The 18,230-nt window shown below is 44.0% G+C and overlaps 1 protein-coding gene across 1 annotated transcript; it reads right to left on the bottom strand.

Annotated features, from left to right (window-relative positions):
- Nucleotides 1–6,545: 6,545 nt before the first annotated feature.
- Nucleotides 6,546–15,835, bottom strand: TAL2 (TAL bHLH transcription factor 2). The gene is made up of 2 exons (XM_021534009.2): nt 15,724–15,835; nt 6,546–7,260 (listed from the first exon to the last, which is right to left on the bottom strand). The coding sequence occupies exon 2, from the start codon at nt 7,248–7,250 to the stop codon at nt 6,897–6,899; it is 354 nt and encodes a 117-aa protein (XP_021389684.1). The 5' UTR covers nt 7,251–7,260; nt 15,724–15,835; the 3' UTR covers nt 6,546–6,896.
- Between the last annotated feature and the right edge of the window lie 2,395 nt (nt 15,836–18,230).

Raw genomic sequence — 18,230 nt, 5'->3', positions numbered from 1 at the left:
AATCAGTGTATGTCTGTTTTAGTTGAGGAGCCTGTACTTCTGGGGAATATTTGAGATTAATAGAAGCCACTACTTCAGAATTACCAAACTAGCAGTTTTAATTACTTGTTAGATGTAAGAGAAACAAGGTGACATTATTTTCTGCAGATGACAGTGTGTCCATGTCAGAATCAGAGGTCTATGTCCCTACAACAAGTGTAGTGTCCATCCAGGTTGTGTCAGGCATGGTTAATTCATCCTCCATACTTTCATTGGCATTCTGTCTTGTTTTCATTTTTTTTCACTTACATTAGTCTTTAGTCTGAAAGTAGAATTATTTTGGTTATAAAGGCAAAATTTGTGTATTTTTGTTTGCATGTAACCTTAAGTGAATTTAAATTAATTTCAAGGAGGTGATAAGGGTAACAGATCAATAGATAATAGATAGACAGAAAGATATAAAGACAGATGTGTCTGTTTTGTGTTTTCTGTATCTGCCCAGCTATTCCATTCAAACTTGACAGGTAAACTTGTGCTGCTGAACTTACCTGCCATGACTTTCTCAGTTCTAAACCTAAGAGCTGGGGAACACCTGTTTGCATTCCACATGTCTGTGCAGAAATGTGGCCTTTGAGATTGGGCTGTCCTGTGCCAAGCACAGTGGCTGGGCATGTTCACCAGATAGCAGCTGGCTGCTCTTCTGTGCTTGAAAATTTGGGAAAGATGTTTGCAGCATAGCTCTGGAGGAAGAGCCAGAGCAGGCAGCTTCCTTCAGTGTTGAGTTATTTCAGTTCCCTTTCAAGTGGTGGGAATATTTCCCACCCATGCAGGCTGTGCCAGCACCAAGTGCTCTTGGCAAGTCCAATCTGCCAAGCTCACTCTCTCTGTAGGGAACTTTCAACTGGCAGCTGGCTTTTTTCCATTCAATCCCACAGAAACCACTGCAAAGACTCTCATGAGGACCAGATTCTTCCTTCTGAAATATCAGTACAGGCAGTAAAATATTTCAGGTCATGGTCAGCTGGTCAGAGTTCCTGTGGTTAACTAGGTCTGATAGCTCCACTCAAGGTGCTTTTAGGCATTGCAATTTCCTCGTGAGAGTTTAGGTCTTTCCAGTAAGTGTAAAGTTTTTTAAAGCTGGAATTTAGTGCTGTGAAGTCTTGAACTGAGGGAATACATAGGTTGTGTTCTGGTTAGCTGTAAATCAATGTATCAGAGCATGGCAATCCTGCTGTGATCTGAAGGCAGAGTTAATATTGTCTGCTCTTGGCGTTTCTCAGCTCCAGGGCTGAGCACTGCTGTCTGTCAGGGTTTGCCAAATACAGTCACCAAGAGAAAATCAATGCTAATCAATGTCTACAGACAGGGTTGGAGGCAGAACACCTCCCTGGAGACTTGCTGACTGCAGGCTGTCATCCTTCAGCTTTTCATTAAGGTTTTAGGCTACCTGAGAGCCTGTCTTTCAAGGTGCAGAGTAGGGAATTTCAGAAAAAGTGAGGGAACTTCCCAAGCTCTAAGGTACTGTGCCTCCAGCCATCTACAGAAAGGTGTATGCATGGGAAACCTCTGGGCCCTGTGCTACTGAGCTGGCCAGCTCTCTGCATGGCTGGCCAGCATAAAAGTCAGTGACTTAATTTGAGTCCCAGTGTAGTCCATGCTGAGATCCACAGGAGTCTCACTGACTTCTTCCTGCCCTTCATCCTGAACCTCATCTGTGCTGTTCTGTGACATTGACACTCAGCAGGACAGATGTACCCAGGAAAGGCTGGCTGCTCTTGGCCTCTCTTTCTGACTCTTGGTGCTGAGGTGTCTCTTCTCCAAAAGAAGTTTATCACACGGTCTTCTCTTGTGCTCTGCTGGGATTGCAATCCAAGGCAGTGAAACAAACTGTAGAGGGATGGGATATGCATTTGTGTGCACAGATGGAAAGGGAGTGGAATGAGAATACATTGGGATGAGGCTCTGTTCCTTACAGAGAAGAATTGGACCAACTCAGTGTGAAAAGAAAATACTATTCATGGATTGCAGGGGTAACAAAAGTGAATAAATTCAACCACATATAGGTATTGACTGGGCACGGGGCAATCTCTCTAATTTCTGTAACCCAAGTACTTTTCTGAGCTGCTTCTTCCACCCACCTTTTCCCATCTGATTCTCTCAGCACCTGCTGTATTAAAAATACAATTACACCCTTGAAAAGTGGTGGGTTTGGACTCTGTCACTGTGCCAATGACCTTTAGATTTAAGACTGGCTCCCAAGTGACCCCTGCCCCACAGGTCAGTAGTTAAGTCGTCCATTCTTTCCACCTCCTTTCATCACCCAGCCTTCAAAGAACAAAAGTCAGATCTGCCTTGCTCACACTACTTTAGCCATGCTCACTGCATATCATTCCCTAGCAGCAAAGAAATTTGTGGGAGCTGGTTAGAAATGGTTCATGAATCATATACCTGTGAAACACGTTGATGCTGCACCTTTACTTTTTGTTTAGAACCAGGTGCTAGGATGGATCTTAGTGTCCTGAAACAGCTCTGTTTTGCCATTCAATGCAGGCTGTCCCAGGAATCCTGTGAGTCCCCCTCTGTGATGCCCATTGTACCTTCATTCCCCCTGATTCAGACAAGGTACAGCAAATAAGGCTGCCAAGTACAAGCCTACCACAGTGTCTTCCTCAGCGTGGGCAATACTCCAGAAACACACATGGAATCTCAATGTGCATTGTCTAGTGCCAGACACAGCATGCTCACATCCACCAGGATTTGAATCCACAGAATATCAAGCCAAACCCCAGACTGCAGACCTGGTCTTCCTCTTACCACAGGCTGGCCATCACTGGGATTTGTGCACAAGACTACAGCATCCTTTCAAATACATTTGCAACTCATTCCTTTCCTTACCCAGCCCAAATATCCAATTGCAATTACATTCCACAATTCCACACAGCCACAACAGGGATATTGAGAAAGTGGACGTGATAGATGTCAGTTCCCTTAGGCTCTGTGACAGGTGAACAGTGGTAGAATTTGTTTCCTGCCTCTGGAGTAAGTAATCCTCATTTGAGCTGAAATGTGGAGCTGTATTGTTCCACTGATCCTGTTAGAAATTCCAAATAAAGGAGTGTCTCACTGAGATTTCTGCATCACAAATTCACAGGAGCACACTTCACACCCTCTGTGCAGGTTAGGACTACCATGGGTTGGAGCAAACCATGAATCTTTTAACTTTCCAGCACTCCTTTTTTGTACCAGGAGATACTAAGGATGCTTCTAGAAAATATCACCTTAGCTGGTCTTCCTTGCAGTATTGACAGACATAGCTTCACAAAAAAAAAGAAATTATAAAAGTAAAAAAAATGCTGTTCATACAACTCTATTCAGCACTGCTAGTTACAACCAGGGACAGTAGGGCCCTTGGGACTAGGGATATTTTTGTCATTTGTACTAAGGTTTTGCCACTGCAACAACATATCTTGAGACATTTTTAGCCAATTCTAAATAACTTGGTACGTCTCCATGGTACAGGTCTCATTATGTCACAGCACTGTGTTGGCATGGCTGTACCATGCCACTTCCAGAGGAGGGATTGCCACATGATCCTCAGCAGACAAACTGATTTGACATCACCTGCTGGAAGCAGAGCACTCTCTCTAAGGTGACATTGCCTTGTTTAGTATAAATACATACTGGAGACCACATATAAATGCATTTTGAACTTCACAGTTGCTGATTTCTTGACTTTTGTATATAATTCCTTGAGACAATGCTTTCCTGGCATACATTTTGTGCAGAAATTCCTTTCTTGGTGTTCATAGAACACTCTCACTGGATGTGAGACATCCAGTTAATCATCAAACTGAAACTGTCCCTGTGATCCAGTGATTTCCCATCTCTTCCCCACAGCTCCTGCATCTGTCACCCTCTCTCAGCCTCAGATTCAGTTGGAGATTGGATTGTTCCCACCAGATGTTAGCTAGAAAGAGTAGCTTTACATCCTAAGCTCCCCTCAACTTTGAATTATTTTTTATATCCAAACCTGGATTCCTGTTTGAATCTTTTTGTTATGCCTATCTGAATATCTCCAGATAACAATAGACTCCAAAATAATTCTTTAGAGTGTCATATGTTTTTAAAATGAAGTTGATTAAAATATTTTGAATTGTGAGTCTTTAGAAGAGATAAATAGCAACATTGTGCAAGGAAATTCTAGTTATTTGTCTTTTTCAAGAGCTGGTCAAAATCTTCTTAGCACAGATGGAAATACAATATGAACTAAAAGTGTAAGAAATTGTAGTAAACAAAGAATTCCTTCATTATTCATCATCTGAAAATGTTTTTTCTACAACCAAGACTCTTGCATAAGAGACAGCAGAAAAATCCTCCGCTGGAAATCACATCATAAGGTCTTTGAGATCCTCTACCAAGTAGTTTGCAAATGTAAAATGAAATTTTAGAGAAGTTTAGAGCAACAAAGATTAGTTTCTTAAATAATTTATTTGGAATATATTAGGTGTTAAATAACATATAGCACAAAGTGTTATCAGTTGCACTGTATTTGTTCATGATGACATAGATAAGAAATCCCCAAAACACAAAGAAGAAACTTGACCAAAAAAAAGAAATCTTTGGTAGAGAGATCTAGGGAAATACTTGCTGAATGTGACAGTAGGGAGCCCCTAAACTGAAAGGAGATCAAAGAAAATGGTGATATGAACTGAAGCAATAACAAGATGGGAAAGTTTTTAGCATAGAAGATACAAGCATATTATGCTACAAAATTGCCAGCTTTTCTTTCCCCAGTATGACAGCTGCTCACAAGATGTTTTTCCTCACCTTGGTGATATGCGTTTCCGAGGATAACAAGTGACTGATAGACCCAGCAGCACCACCACATCTCTGCAGGAAGCGCTCCGATTTGCTTGGACTAATTTGTCCTGCTGGAACGCCAGCAAGCCAGCAGATAGATGGGAGGAGAATGTGGCTCATTACCTTCAAGGTGCCATACAGAAGAGGCTGTGGCTCCATTTAGTCACATTAATGTGGGCAGAGGTGAGGAGAAACAAAGGACTCTTGGTGTCTTTCCACTCAGCTGCTCCCCAGGGCCGTCCTGACAGATCACAAACCCAGGGATAAGCAAACTATTAGCAGTGTTCAGAAAGGAAACTAAATCAACATGAATTCTTTCCACTTTTTTATTTTCTTTCTTCCTTTTGGTCAAAATCTGTTCACTGGCATGCCTGTACCTTCCAGCACCAGTGCTGGATGGGGTGAGCTGAGATATTGTCAGACCTTGGCTTTTGTCAATGCTGAGGACAGCTCAACATCCCCATAGCAGGAGCCAGCCCTGGCTTCTTTGGTGCACCTGGTGCTTGGTGAGGCTTTAAAAGGCAGCTCAGCTTCAGGTGCCAAATCCCCTCATGCAGAAAGGCCGTGCATGCTGCATGCACAAACCCTAGTTCTGCTTTCTGAAAGCACCTCCTTGTCTCATGAACAAACAGAAACAGCCCAGGGACATGCCTTGGACTACAGGAGCTACATTTCTCCACCAGTCATGAGCAATTGTCTTTTCTAAGCTTTGACATGTACCTTGGTCCACATGAAAATCAAGAGGCACTTGTGTCAGTGGGAGCAGGATCTCACCAGAAATCTATTCTACTTAAACCTGACATCATTTTTTCTGCTGTTTTGGGTTTCTCATAAGTCATATGAGCAGGCCAGGCCTTGGCTGGCACAGGTTATAACTCAAGTCAGGAAATTAGATTGGATGTTTTTGTGGGCAACAATAGTCCACAGTGACCACTTTCATGCAGCTTATCATGTAAACACCTACAGCGTGATGTTTCATACAGGGAAGTGATTCACAAATGGAAGATATTTACAACAATTTCTTTGTACTTGCTCCATTGGCCCATTTGGGACAGTATCCAGGTAGGAAAACCTCAGCTAGGGCAGGTGAAAGCAGGCAGTTTAAGGGCAGTCATATGGCCTGTGCATGCTATGTAGACATAGCTTTGTCCACAAAGGTTTTCACAGTGCTTCACTGAGGCCTTTGTCCCAGGACTTCCTTCCCAAAGAGGACCTCCTCCATTACTACACCTCCTCCAGAAGAACAAGGCATTGAGTCACCAACCAATCTCTTTGATGGGCTTTTAAGGCAGCTGGGGTATAGCTGACCATTTTCCTTCAGGTTCACGCTGTCACTGCTATGGAGGAGATTTACTTTGCCTAATGAACACACTGAAACTCATCTATGACTATGCATTTTGTCATTTTAAATTGTTGCTTTTTGTTTTAACCCAACATTTAATTTTGTTTAATGTGCTTTGCTCTGACATAAGGGATCCCTCCTGTCTGATGAAGAAATATGTAGCCAGGTTCAAGGGCTAGGACTTAAATTAAAAAAAAAAAAAAAAAGAATCGAGCTAGAAATAAGATTCACAAGTTCAAGACTGAGTGCAATTAGCCCCTAGAACAGCTCATGGAGGACTGTGCCAAATACCTCATCTCTCAAAATCTTTCACTACTGAGGCCAGATGTCTGTTGTGGACAAATTTTGTGGTGCTGTCATAATTTTTTATCTCAGTAGTGTTTCCTTGAAATAGAATGGGAGAATAACTTCTTCAGAAACACTGAAGGAATTTCTATGCCCTCATTTATGGAGGAGATCTGGACAGAAGACTCTTCTGGCTTGGACTCTGTCATGACAGCAGCAAGTCTTTCCAAGCTCCCAGAGACCACAAGTTTTCCATCTGGACTTCCAGGTTTTTGCACGACCAAGGATTTCCTATCCTAGTAAATAAAAATGCAAATTAAATAGCAATAAATATAAATAGATAATCACAATATGCAAAAGAGCAACCCACAATTCTGCCAGGAGAGAGGGACTATCACAATAACACCGAGACTGCACATCTCACTGTCTGCTAGGGGGATGATGCCTCTGACCAACACTCCACTATATTGCCGCTCATGCCAGGACAGGAGACACCACAGTTTTCGATCAGTGCCAGCTCTTCCATGCTCTGCAAGTGTGGGGCTTGCTGGAAGAATCCCAGGATGCTGCCCCGAGCTGCCACTGCTGTCTGCTGCAGGCCTGGCTCTCCCAGGACCTTGACGAGGAAGTTGATGTATCTCATGGCCAAGCGGAGCGTCTCGTTCTTGCTCAGTTTTTTGTCTGGTGGGTGGGTGGGAATGAGCTTCCTCAGTTTGGCAAAGGCACTGTTGACATTTTGCTGCCTCCACCTCTCCCTGGTATTGGTGAAGATCTTTCTTGTCATTCTTAAGGTGCTGCAAAGCAAAGGAGATGGTAAGTGAATGCTGGATACCCCTGGTTTTCACACAGGCTGCTTTTTTAGGGCTGCCGTAAACCTCTGGGCCAGTGGCAAGAACTGAGAGGTGATGCTAGGCTTCTAATTTTTACCCTCTCTGGCTGGTGTTCTTGTCCTCCATGTCCTTCACAGATTCACCCTAAAGTCACTGGATCTCTAAGTAGAGTTCAGTAAGAACTTCACAAAGGAGGTAAAGGAGTTTAATTTCCTTATACAAGAATTTAGTGCTGCTGCAAGCCCATCTTCTCCAGGCTCCTCAGAGTTCCCCTGCAACAGAATTCCAAACAGATAATGCATTTGTCATCCCACCAGGCTGTGTGAGAGCCACACAGGCACTTTTTATGGGGGAAAGCAGAACACATGCCCGCTTTCCCAGCCTTATTTCATACCTCCTTGTAGTCTGCACCCAGCTGGCCCAAGCTGGGTGATTCCTGGCTGGAACTAAGCCAGGTGGACTTCACCATGGGCCTTCAGTGAGCACTCAGCCCACACAGCAGACATTTATGACTGTGGTTATTTCTCCAGAGCTGCACCACTCTGGTTGTCTGCCCAGCCCACAGTGGCTGCTCACTGCTGGTTATCAGACACTTTTCACTTTCAGTGTAAAGGCTTCTCCTTTAGCCTCTGAGAAATGCCAAGACTTAAGCCACAACTGTTGTAACTGCATGAGGGAAACTGTGATTCCCACAAAGCATGTTGGCATCCCAGACAAAACCTCTCCCCAGTTATTCCCTGTCCATCCTCACAGAGCCAAGCAAAGGGAGCCCCATGCCCACAGCAGACCTGGCAAAAAAGAGTACTGAGGCATGGGGTGCACAGTGATTTTAAATGCCATTTACCAGAAAGACTGCCAAAAGTTCTTTGTATTGCCCTAACCTTTCTCCGATCACCATGGGAAAGCGCCTTCCTTTCTCTCCCACAACCCTGGAGGAGAGAGACTCCTCCATTTCTGAAGCAGCTCTTTATGCCAATGGCATGCAGACAGCTGGAGCACGGAAAAGCTTTCCACAGCCAAGAGACTAAAGGATAAATGTTTCCTTACCCTCCTTATGCATGTGAAAGCCTCACCTTTTTATACCCACAGGCAAACCCTTCTTTCTGTAGTCCTCTAAAGGGGAGTGGGGAGCAGAGGGAATAGCATCCTTCATCCCCAGGAAGAGGAAATTTGGGGATGACTGCCCGGCTGTGACCCTGTTTCCAGAAGCAGCCTTACACCATGTAAGACACTCGGGGTTCACCAAAACACATGGTAAAAGACCAAGGGAATAAAGAAACACAAATGTGACTTACAGTTTAATTGAGATGCCCTGTCAGGGAGCTAAGGCAGGGAAATCCCTGCCCGGCTCCTTCAAGTTCCAGTCCAGCACACATTACCAGCTGACAGGGGAGCACAGCTGCAGCACTATGAATAGGGTCACAGCTGTGTTCAGAGACCTCTGGTCAGGGATGCAGCCACTACAGGCTGTACACTGTAAGTAGCTGCTCATGCTGACAGTACCTCACAGGCTCCGCTTGGCCATTACACTGTTAACACATTTCTATTTTGGTAGAGGTCTGAAATTACTGTCATACCTTTAGGGGATGAGAAAATTGTCTCATCAAAATGGTCTTGTTTCATGAAAGGCTCCTTTAAAAAACAAACCCTTACATTTCAGGTTGCTGAGAGTTTTTCTTGTCTTTTGTAGACTTAATCCAAATGGGGATTATATCTCTCTTCTTTTTTTTTTCCTTTTTTTTTTTTTTTTTTTTTTTTTTAATTTTTCTCCTACTCTGTGTATCGTTATTGGTTTGTGTTGTGGGAACAAACCTGCTTGGTGTTTGCACCTACCTCAGATATGTTTCATGTACCTTTCTGGCAAGAGCACTGCCACATCAGTGGTACAGATTTAAACACTGTCTTTCAGTGCTTCTCTGTACTGCAATGTTTTCAGTGCCCAAGGCAAAACTTTTGCCTTTACATATTTATTCTTCCAAGCAGCTGCTCAAATCCATGTGAAATGCAGAATGCCACCTGCTTCTTTCTCTGTCCTCTATTTTTCTGTTTATATAGTTGTTTGATATATTTTTTTTTTTTCTTCTGAAGACATACATATCTGTACAAAGGTAGTTATTTTTGGTAACATAGGGAAAGTTATTTGGGTTTCCTTGTTTCTTCTAATGGGTTGACTGGACTGTAATTTGCCAGGCCTTTGGGGCTGTGCCCTGTAATTCTGCCATGTGGGTCAGTGTTTGCTGGGTGCCTGTTTACATCTCAGGTACAAATACCAAGAGGGACTCCACTTCTTCTCTTCCTCCTGCTGCAGACAGCCCGCAGCACAGCACTCCACAAAGCAGGTTAACATCCAGCCCTGGTGCTGTGAACATGCCCTCTTGTCCTGTTAGTGGTGTTATTGGTGGAAAAATAAACCCAGCCTACTCTTCACGCCGTGCTTTCTTTGTCTCTCCACTCATGCCTTTAGAAAGGACAATGCTACATTTGTGGTCAAAAGCCTTGTCAGCAAACAGATGCCTTTGTGAGAACAGCTCCTGCTTTACACTTCAGAAATGAGTGTTTGTGTTTCTGACATTTTCTTTCCTTTCCTTTCCCAGTGCCTCCTCTTGCAGGGATAGCTCTTTGGGGAACTTTGTTTCAGGTGTAGGCCACTTTATAGTCTCTCCACCTTAAATTCCTCTCCTTTCTGTCTTTACCTGTGTGGGTTCCCTGTTGTTGTGCTTGGAGTTTCCAATAGAAACATAGTAGAAAAATTATCCTAGTCCAGTCCTGCAGTGATTATAATGTTTCAGTACAGCTTTTTGCTCTAGTCACCTACACATCCCTCAAGTTCTCTGTAACCACAGCACCTTTCAGTTACAATGCAGCCAGTTTGCTGGCAAGGGATCTGATTTCCATTTATTTTGTCTCATTTCCCCCCTTCTTTTCCTTCCTTCTCTCCAACTTTTCTCACCAAACTTGTCTTTCAGTGCTATTATTTGCAACTTCAGGTCTTTGTTAATTTTGCACAACCAAGCAATGTATTCTTTAGCTTTCTCTGATGCACTGTATAAAATACGTGTCATCTACAGGTTGTGCACCGCTTGTATCCCACTGGTCTGTTTTAAATCTGTGCAGAATTCACCTGTCTGTACAAATAATGTATATATTTATTACATTAACCTGCAGGTTCAGACTCTGTACTTTTGCTCACCTTTCCTAACCACCGATTAACAGCCCCACATTTAGCTGACAAATAAAAATCCAGGAAGACAGCAACTTAAATTCAAGAGGATTAATTCTGCTCTCAGCTACATAAATCTGGAAGTTTACACCATTTTCACAAGATAAATTTTGAAGGACAGAATTTTGCACTGAGGAAAAGATTTAACTCAGGTCAAGAAGGCATGTCCAGAAGTAGGAGGTAAATGCAGTTTCATGAGCTAAGGTGTACCTCTGCAACATGTAAAGAGAATTATGCAAAGAAATAGCCCCAGCAAATCTGCTCCAACAGCAAGAAAGAGAAAAAAAAAAAAAAAAAAAAGAAAAGAAAAACAAGCTACCACCACCCACCAAAGAGACAACTGAAGCTCTTTGCACCCCCTGCCTACCCATTTGAAAAATATAAAAATGTGTGGTGGGCAGAATACCTCCTGTTTTTAATGCAGCCGCCAGTTTCACCAGACAAAAGACTGAACGGCAGAAGAGATGAAGATCTCTCCCACCAGCAATTCTCACAGCCTCTCCGTGCTAAAGCCTTTCAGGCAATTCAGGCAGCAGCAGAGCAGCAGAGCAGCTCAGGCACAAAGCACATCTCTGCCAAACATTCCCCAGTAAATGGCCCCCGAGCCAGCGGTTAATGTCTGAGGGCTGGCAGGGGACTCTCCAGCAGCCCGGCACTCAGTCATAATTAGCGGGATGCTATTAACTAAAGATCTTGGGCAAGAAAGTTCCTCCCTCAAGTTATACCTCTGACCTCGGTGAAGTTAAATCCATGTTGAAACTGGCCACTGGAGACCTTCTCCTGCAAATCTTAATCAGACAGCAGATGCCTGCTGCCACCAAGAACTGGAGTGCTTCTAGTAAACCTGCGGTGCCACACCATCACTCCACAGGGGAAAACCAGTGCCTGCTAAAACTGGTTATTTAACACATTGCACTGGATTTGGTTAAGTCCCCCCAACCTTTAAGTGAATGGCAACAGAAGAGCAGAGGTTGCCTGTTTCCTCTATCAGGTAGGTGCTTGTGAGCCCGATCTGCCATGAGGAGCAAAGGTTCTCCAGCTATCACTCCTTGCTGCTGTGCTTCACTTTGCATCCCTGTGATTTGGGAAAAAGAAGAAAGGGAAAACTCACAGTTTCCTTCTTCAGTTTCACACAAGCTTCAGAGTGTGACACTCAGCTTCATGCAGAGGGCAAGACTGAGTATGGTATTACAAGACAAAACACTACCTATTGCTGACATGGGACTTTTTCTTTTCCCCCTTCCCTAGGAGGAATAAACTCACTCCTTGCAGTTTAACCATGCACAGTTTGCACCATGTCTGCTTGGACTTCAGGGACTTTCTTTGGGTTGGGGGGGGTAGAAAGGGCAGAGGGTACAATGCACCCCAGCTTGAGGGATAGCAAGAGGAGCAGCTCACCACTAGGTACAGGCTCTTCCCCCATCTTTCCTCTGCTCATTCGCCCCATTGCTGCCTCCCTGCATCTCAGTGATGACCCTTCCCAAATTTCCTCTCACCTGAAATCCCACAGGTGTATGGGTGGACAGGGACACAGAGAGATCTCAGTGCTGAGAGTGAATGCTGGACTGGCAACCAGGGAGTTGAATTTCTGTCTATGTTTCTGTGGTTCCCTTGCCTCAGACAAATTCCTTTTTTTTCTTTTTCTTTTTCTTTTATTTTCTTTTTCTTTTTCTTTTTCTTTTTCTTTTTCTTTTTCTTTTTCTTTTTCTTTTTCTTTTTCTTTTTCTTTTTCTTTTTCTTTTTCTTTTTCTTTTTCTTTTTCTTTTTCTTTTTCTTTTTATTTTTCTTTTTCTTTTTCCTTTTTCCTTTTTCCTTTTTCTTTTCTTTTTTTTTTTTTTATTTCTATGCACCTCCTTGACCCTTATTAACTGCTTATTAACCTCTGCAAGGTTTGTGGAGAAAAAAATTGTCAAGTGTAAGAATTCGTGTGTAAGAGGAGACACAAGCACAGGGTGGTCCAGCCTTGCAGTGCTGGTATAATGAATGAGAAGAGCCTTTCCCTGCATCCCCAGGGTGATTCCTTACACTATCAGTGAACTTAATTTTATTTCAAAATGAAATAAAAAGGGAAGAGGAACTACTTCAGGAGTAAACAAGGGCTCCTTTCTCTGCCTCATGCCTGTGTTGGGAGTGTTATGTGACAATCACACCACGTACAAGTACAGCAGAGCAGCAAAAGCACTATAAAAACCAGTCCATGCTGACACAGTGATTTACCTTTTTTAGAGCCTTTAAATCTAGGACAAAATGCACATAGTAGAATCTCTGCTTCTGGGAGCCCTCCTGTCTAAGGGCAGCATTTACAGAAGCTCTCACAGTCACACTTGTGCTCTCACTGAACCTTTAGAGAAAGGAAATCACTGGAGTCTTCAAAGGCAGCTGTGTGAAGGTCTCAGGACTAAGTCATTCTTCATGTTTGGGGTTACTGCACTACACACGATGCCTGTCCCAAGGAGCAGGTCTTTCACCTGACAGTACTGCTCCTGGGTTGCTGAGCTTTGAAATCCAGTTGCCCTCCTGAAGGGTTCAGGTCTTCAGCAGCCAAGAGCTCTCTGCTTTCTGAGAAAATAAGACTTCACAGCATGCAAAATGTATCATCATGCCCTCTAGGCCTGCCTTGGGAAAGGAAGATCTGCAAAGCAATGAATGGGCTGCCACCCAGATGGCGTCTGGGAGAGCACTAAAGTATATGGTCAAGACCTTGACAATAGTGATAGAGATGTAGCTCAAGAAAAGGTTTACTCTGCACATGGGAATGATCTTTTTTGGGGGTTTGGTGGTTTTTTTTGTTGGATTTTTTTCATCTAGCTCTCTTCTGCTCAATACTTTTTATGGCTCTTTGCAGAAAGATGAATTACACCACAAAAAAAATAAACCCACTCATGGGCTGCAACAGCTTTTGCTAAATGGAGTTCCAGTGCATTGGCAGGGGCATAACAGCTTGCTAAGCTGAGAAAGGAACACTCTGCCAGAAGGTTTAGCCTTTATTTGCTGAAGTTGCACTTGTGTTATTTTCTGTTCCAGAGAATATGAGAGTCTCTCTTGGAAAATGCTTCACTGGCCTGAATGACAGTTCCAGTAGGTTTCATTTAAGAACAGTCTCTGCCAAATTAACAGCCCAAATACCACATAGAGACACCCTCCCCGTGCTTTAAGGTAAACACAGAGAAGAAAAACAGTTTGGTTCTGTTCTTCAGGTCTCTTTTTCTTTCCCCTGCCCCAGACCCAGTGTGCAACCTTGTATTTCTCCCATCTCATTGCAGGATTTATTTCTGCCACCCTCTCTCTGGCACAAGGAGGCAGGAGGGCAGCTGTGAATAGCAGAAAAAATTTGCCCTGCCTGTGTATGTAGGGAAGTCCACATCCTGGAAGAAGGATGTAAGTGAAGAGTGGGACCAGATGCTACATGTCTTACAGCTCTGCAGAGAGCAGTCTGCAGCAGCTCACACTGTTAGAGAAGTTGTTGGGAGTAGAAAAGGGAAAATCCAGCCAATGCAAAGGACATTTACATCAGGGGGAACATAGATATTAGATTTGGACATGGTCCCCCCAGCCAATATTTGCTTTTGCATTCTCTCTGGGTCTGCTCTGAGGCTGGTGGCAAATCTGTCTGTGACTGCAGCCAAAGCAAGACTGGAGGTCTGACAGCATCCAGTGCCGAGCCGTGTCTTCCTGCCAAAGCTCCCACCAGGCTGCTGACCACCTCAGCTCACACCAGTGCCAGCTGTGCCTAATACCAGAGGTCACCCTGAGCACAGAGGAACGTGGCCACCATGGCAAAATGCAGCTGCCAAAAGTGAGACACAAACCACTGCAAGACAAGGAACACAACCCCATTTGCCCCGGATGTCTTAACTTCTGTGGGGCTGCTCCTGAGAGAAACAGCAGCTCAAAGATCATCCCTGCCTCAGCCACCTCTGTTTAGTCCACAAATTTCCTGCCTGGCATGCTGCCTCCGTGAGAACTTCATTTCTTGGATCACCTGCTCATATCACAACTACCGTAAAGATTTAGGTAAACAGGCAGTAAAAACAAACTGCATTTATTTTAAGGGTTTTTTTTCTGATTTGTTAGGTTTGTGGTTGGTTGTTTGTTTGGCTTGTTTTTTCCCTTTTTTTTTTTTTTTTTTTTTTTTTTATCTGTGTGAAATAATTAGAAATGTGTGGTGGAAAAAGATTCTGAAAATGAAATATTGTCCTGTAGTGTTACAAGGAAATCAAGAAGGATAGAGACAGCTACTTCAAAAAACATGCATGTTTTGCTGTTAATTAACTTTCTCAAAAAATAGTTTTATGCAGAAGGCTACCCCTGGAAATAGAAAGATGTTTTATATTGGCAGTTTCAAAAGTTTTTTTCACAAATCTGAGAGTTACTAATATTTAACAAGATAAGTGAAATTAAAAAAAAATGCTAATCTTTTCCTCCTAAGTGCACTGTTGAACTGCAGAAAATTCAAATTACTATATATTTTACATCTGCATCAGCTGTAACACAGACGACCAGTAAACTATGGGGATATTTTTAAATATGTGAGGATTGGAATTTAAAATTTATTCCTTACACTTTTACCTGTTGACACTGTCAGTGAATTTTCACACAGTCTAGTGAATAATTAGGACATGATTAATTGTGCTTTTGCAAGGAATTTGTTTTAAATTTCAAACAGCATTGTAGAATTCACTTAAGTTTTATTTCTAAACTCAGGGATCTGTGACTCTCTGTCTAATTATTTTGCACCAGTGCAATAACTCTGATTTGCAGCAGTAAGAAAATATAGGAATAGTTAAGAAAAGTGATTATAAAATCACTTTTGTTTCCTCCACATCTCACCACCAACATTTCTCTCAAAAGCAGTGAAAGCAATCAATATTTTCTTCTGGTAAGGTCTGATTCACTGAGTCTCTGTGGGGACTAGAAATTTGGAAAGCTCAGGTACAAACTGCCTCTTCACTTGATGAAGTGCAGCTCCCTCTAAGTGGCTGTTTGTCAGATGAGATGCCTTATTCTTAATTTTTTTATGATAAGAACCAGAGGTGCCACAATAAGAAATGAAAATCCAGAGAACTGGTGAAAGGCCACTGCTGAAATCCCTTCCTTTTAGAATATACCCAGCTTTGAGGGGAAATTTTGGCTTTCCTAAGGAAGTTGCAAGATAAGCCCAAAAGAGGGGAGTACAGCTGTAAAGAGAGGAGGCCACTGTCACTTACTTTTCTGGTACTTGTGCCTCTGGGAACCTGGTCAGGGGGCGAACAGGCAGCAAAATCAGGCGCTTCCTGTGATTCTCTCCCGAATGCTTTTCCAGCGCCTGGCCACGGAGCTTGCTCCTGCTGGAATCAGCCTAGAGCTGGTCCGGCTGCCTCATTTATAGAGAAGCAGTTCCTTTGTCTGGCGCGTGTCACCACTAGTCCTGGCAATCCAGGGAGCATGTTTTGCATCTCCCAGGAGATCCTCTCTCTGTCTTGCCTTTTCTCTGCTCACCACATGCCCCCTGCCTTTTTCTGGGGCTGGGGTGGTAGCTGGAGCCATCCTTACCAGCTTTAGTCACTTATCTCAGTGACTCTGGCTAGAATTTTGCAGGAAAGGATGGAACCAGCATTAGCAATAGTCTAATTCTCCCCTCTTTTTCCGCTGCTGTTTGGGAAGTAGGGTTTTTGGGGTTTTTTGTGTTTTTTTGTGGTTTTTGTTTGCTTGGTTGGTTGGTTGGTTTTTGTTGTTTGTTTGGGTTTTGGGTTGTTTGTTTTGTTTTGTTTTTATTTTGTCTTGGTTTGGTTTGGTTTGGTTTGTTTAATTTTACTTATTTATCCAGCTCTGGCATTGTCAGTGTTTCCAGAAATGGAGATGGCTCTTTCAAAAGCCCCCCTTAGCATCGCTCGGAACTGAGGAACAGACTGGGGGTATTTATTGCACTCCCAAGCAGGAGGAAGGTCCTGCTCTGCTCTGACAGAATGTGAGGTGTATCTGGGGGGTGAACATATGCAGGCAACTGGATCCTGCCCTTCCTTTTTTAGTGGAAGATCCCTCTCACTTGGAGTCACAGCTGGCACCTCCTGCAGCCAGAGGACCGTGACAGCTGCTGCTGTCCCAGTGCTGCCCCAAGCCCTGGTGCCACTCTGCCTCACTCTGTGTGAGAGCAGGAGCTGTGTGAATTCACACCTTTTCCAGCCTGCCCTTCATTCCAGGGCCCAGGCAGTGCACTGAAGGTTTAACTCATGCTTTCACAGCAAAGATGAGTCAGCTCCATACCCTTGTGGCTATGATGTAGGGTCAGTGAAACACAGACTCCTTTCTCCTGGGGTGTCCCCAGAGCTTCCTCTCTGAGCCAGGACAACAGGCAACAAGGTGACATCTGAGTGCAAAACCCAAAACCTGCAGAATAACCCCATTCTAATCATGTGTCTGTGTCCATGACAGGGTCTGGTCCATCCATCCTCACCCTTGCCCTGGGTAACCACTCATTTATAGGTCAAACACTGGAACAGGTTGCCCAGAGAGGTGGGGGGTGCCCCACTCCTGGAAACACTCAAGGCCACTTTGGATGGGGCACTGAGCAACCTAATCTAATTGAAGATATTGCTCAGCTCAGGGTGGTTGGACTAGGTGGCCTTTAAATTTTCCTTCCAACCCAAACCAGTCTTTGTTTCTATGAAAATAGTCATAAAGTTGACCCTGGCACAGACCGTCTAGCCTTACTACAGTCATACAGACCCTTTGGGACCTGTCCAGTCCTTTCTGCTCCTCCATCCACTTTTCAATTAAGTGCTAGGAGTTTGCTTTGGATGAACATTTGGATGAGCAAATGGGGAGAACAAGAGCAAGGTGCCTGCTTATTCCCTGGAGCAGCAGGAAATATCCTGGGGAGAACAAATGGGGGGGAAGAAGAAGTCCCAGCTCATCACCCCACTTTCATGGGGCAGGAAAACTTCTGCACCCAGGATAAACACTCCACCACTTCCCTCTGCCAGGTCCCAGGAAAGCTCAGCTATTACCCAGACCAGCTCACCCCAAACAGAAAGATGGCTCAGCAGTGCTCACCTGCTGGGTTTTTATCAGCACTGAGAATGTTTCAGCTAACAGGACAGCCCATAAATATTAATAAGCCAGCAGTGGAATGATGCAGTCGCTCTCTGTAGAGAATGAGCCTCGGGTCCCTGCCAGGGCAGAGCTGTTCCCTGCAGAACTCGAAGGAAGGTTCAGCCCTTTCACACGGTAAATTAACAGTGGCACTACAGCCTGAAAGCTGTGTCAACCGCTTCATTTAGCACAAGTGTTATGTTAACTAAAGGCCCTATTCCGGAGGGGCCCTTGGCCTCACAGAAGCCTAATTTCCATGTAATTTACACTGGAGAGTTGGAGAGTGCCCCTCCTCTCTGTTACTTCCTCCAACCTATTATGTTCCCAAAACCTGCCCTGAGATGCTCCAGCCAGTGGGCAGCAGCAGGGAAAGGGCTTGTGGGTCCAGAAAGGGAAGGGAACTGAAGCCCCTGATCCCTAACTGCTTCGATACTTCACTGCCTGGAGCTTTCTAAACCTGTCCAGACAAAGCACTACAAAATACACAACCAGGAAAGCTTCTTTCCTTGCAGGGACATGGGTAGGATGGACTGCTTTTCATCTCCACTCATGTATTCACACAGGAGAGGGTGCAGACATGACAGAACTTTGTCCTGCACTGCTGGGTTACACCAGAACTCACTGCCAGGCACTGGGCAGGAGG

Source organism: Lonchura striata, chromosome Z, assembly GCF_046129695.1.
Source record: "Lonchura striata isolate bLonStr1 chromosome Z, bLonStr1.mat, whole genome shotgun sequence".
NCBI classification, from domain to species: Eukaryota; Metazoa; Chordata; class Aves; order Passeriformes; family Estrildidae; genus Lonchura; species Lonchura striata.
This window is presented reverse-complemented; position numbering and strand designations above follow the sequence as displayed.

What these genes read in the sequence shown, in the direction of transcription:
- TAL2 (XM_021534009.2), bottom strand. Translation starts at nt 7,250, where the DNA reads ATGACAAGAAAGATCTTCACCAATACCAGGGAGAGGTGGAGGCAGCAA.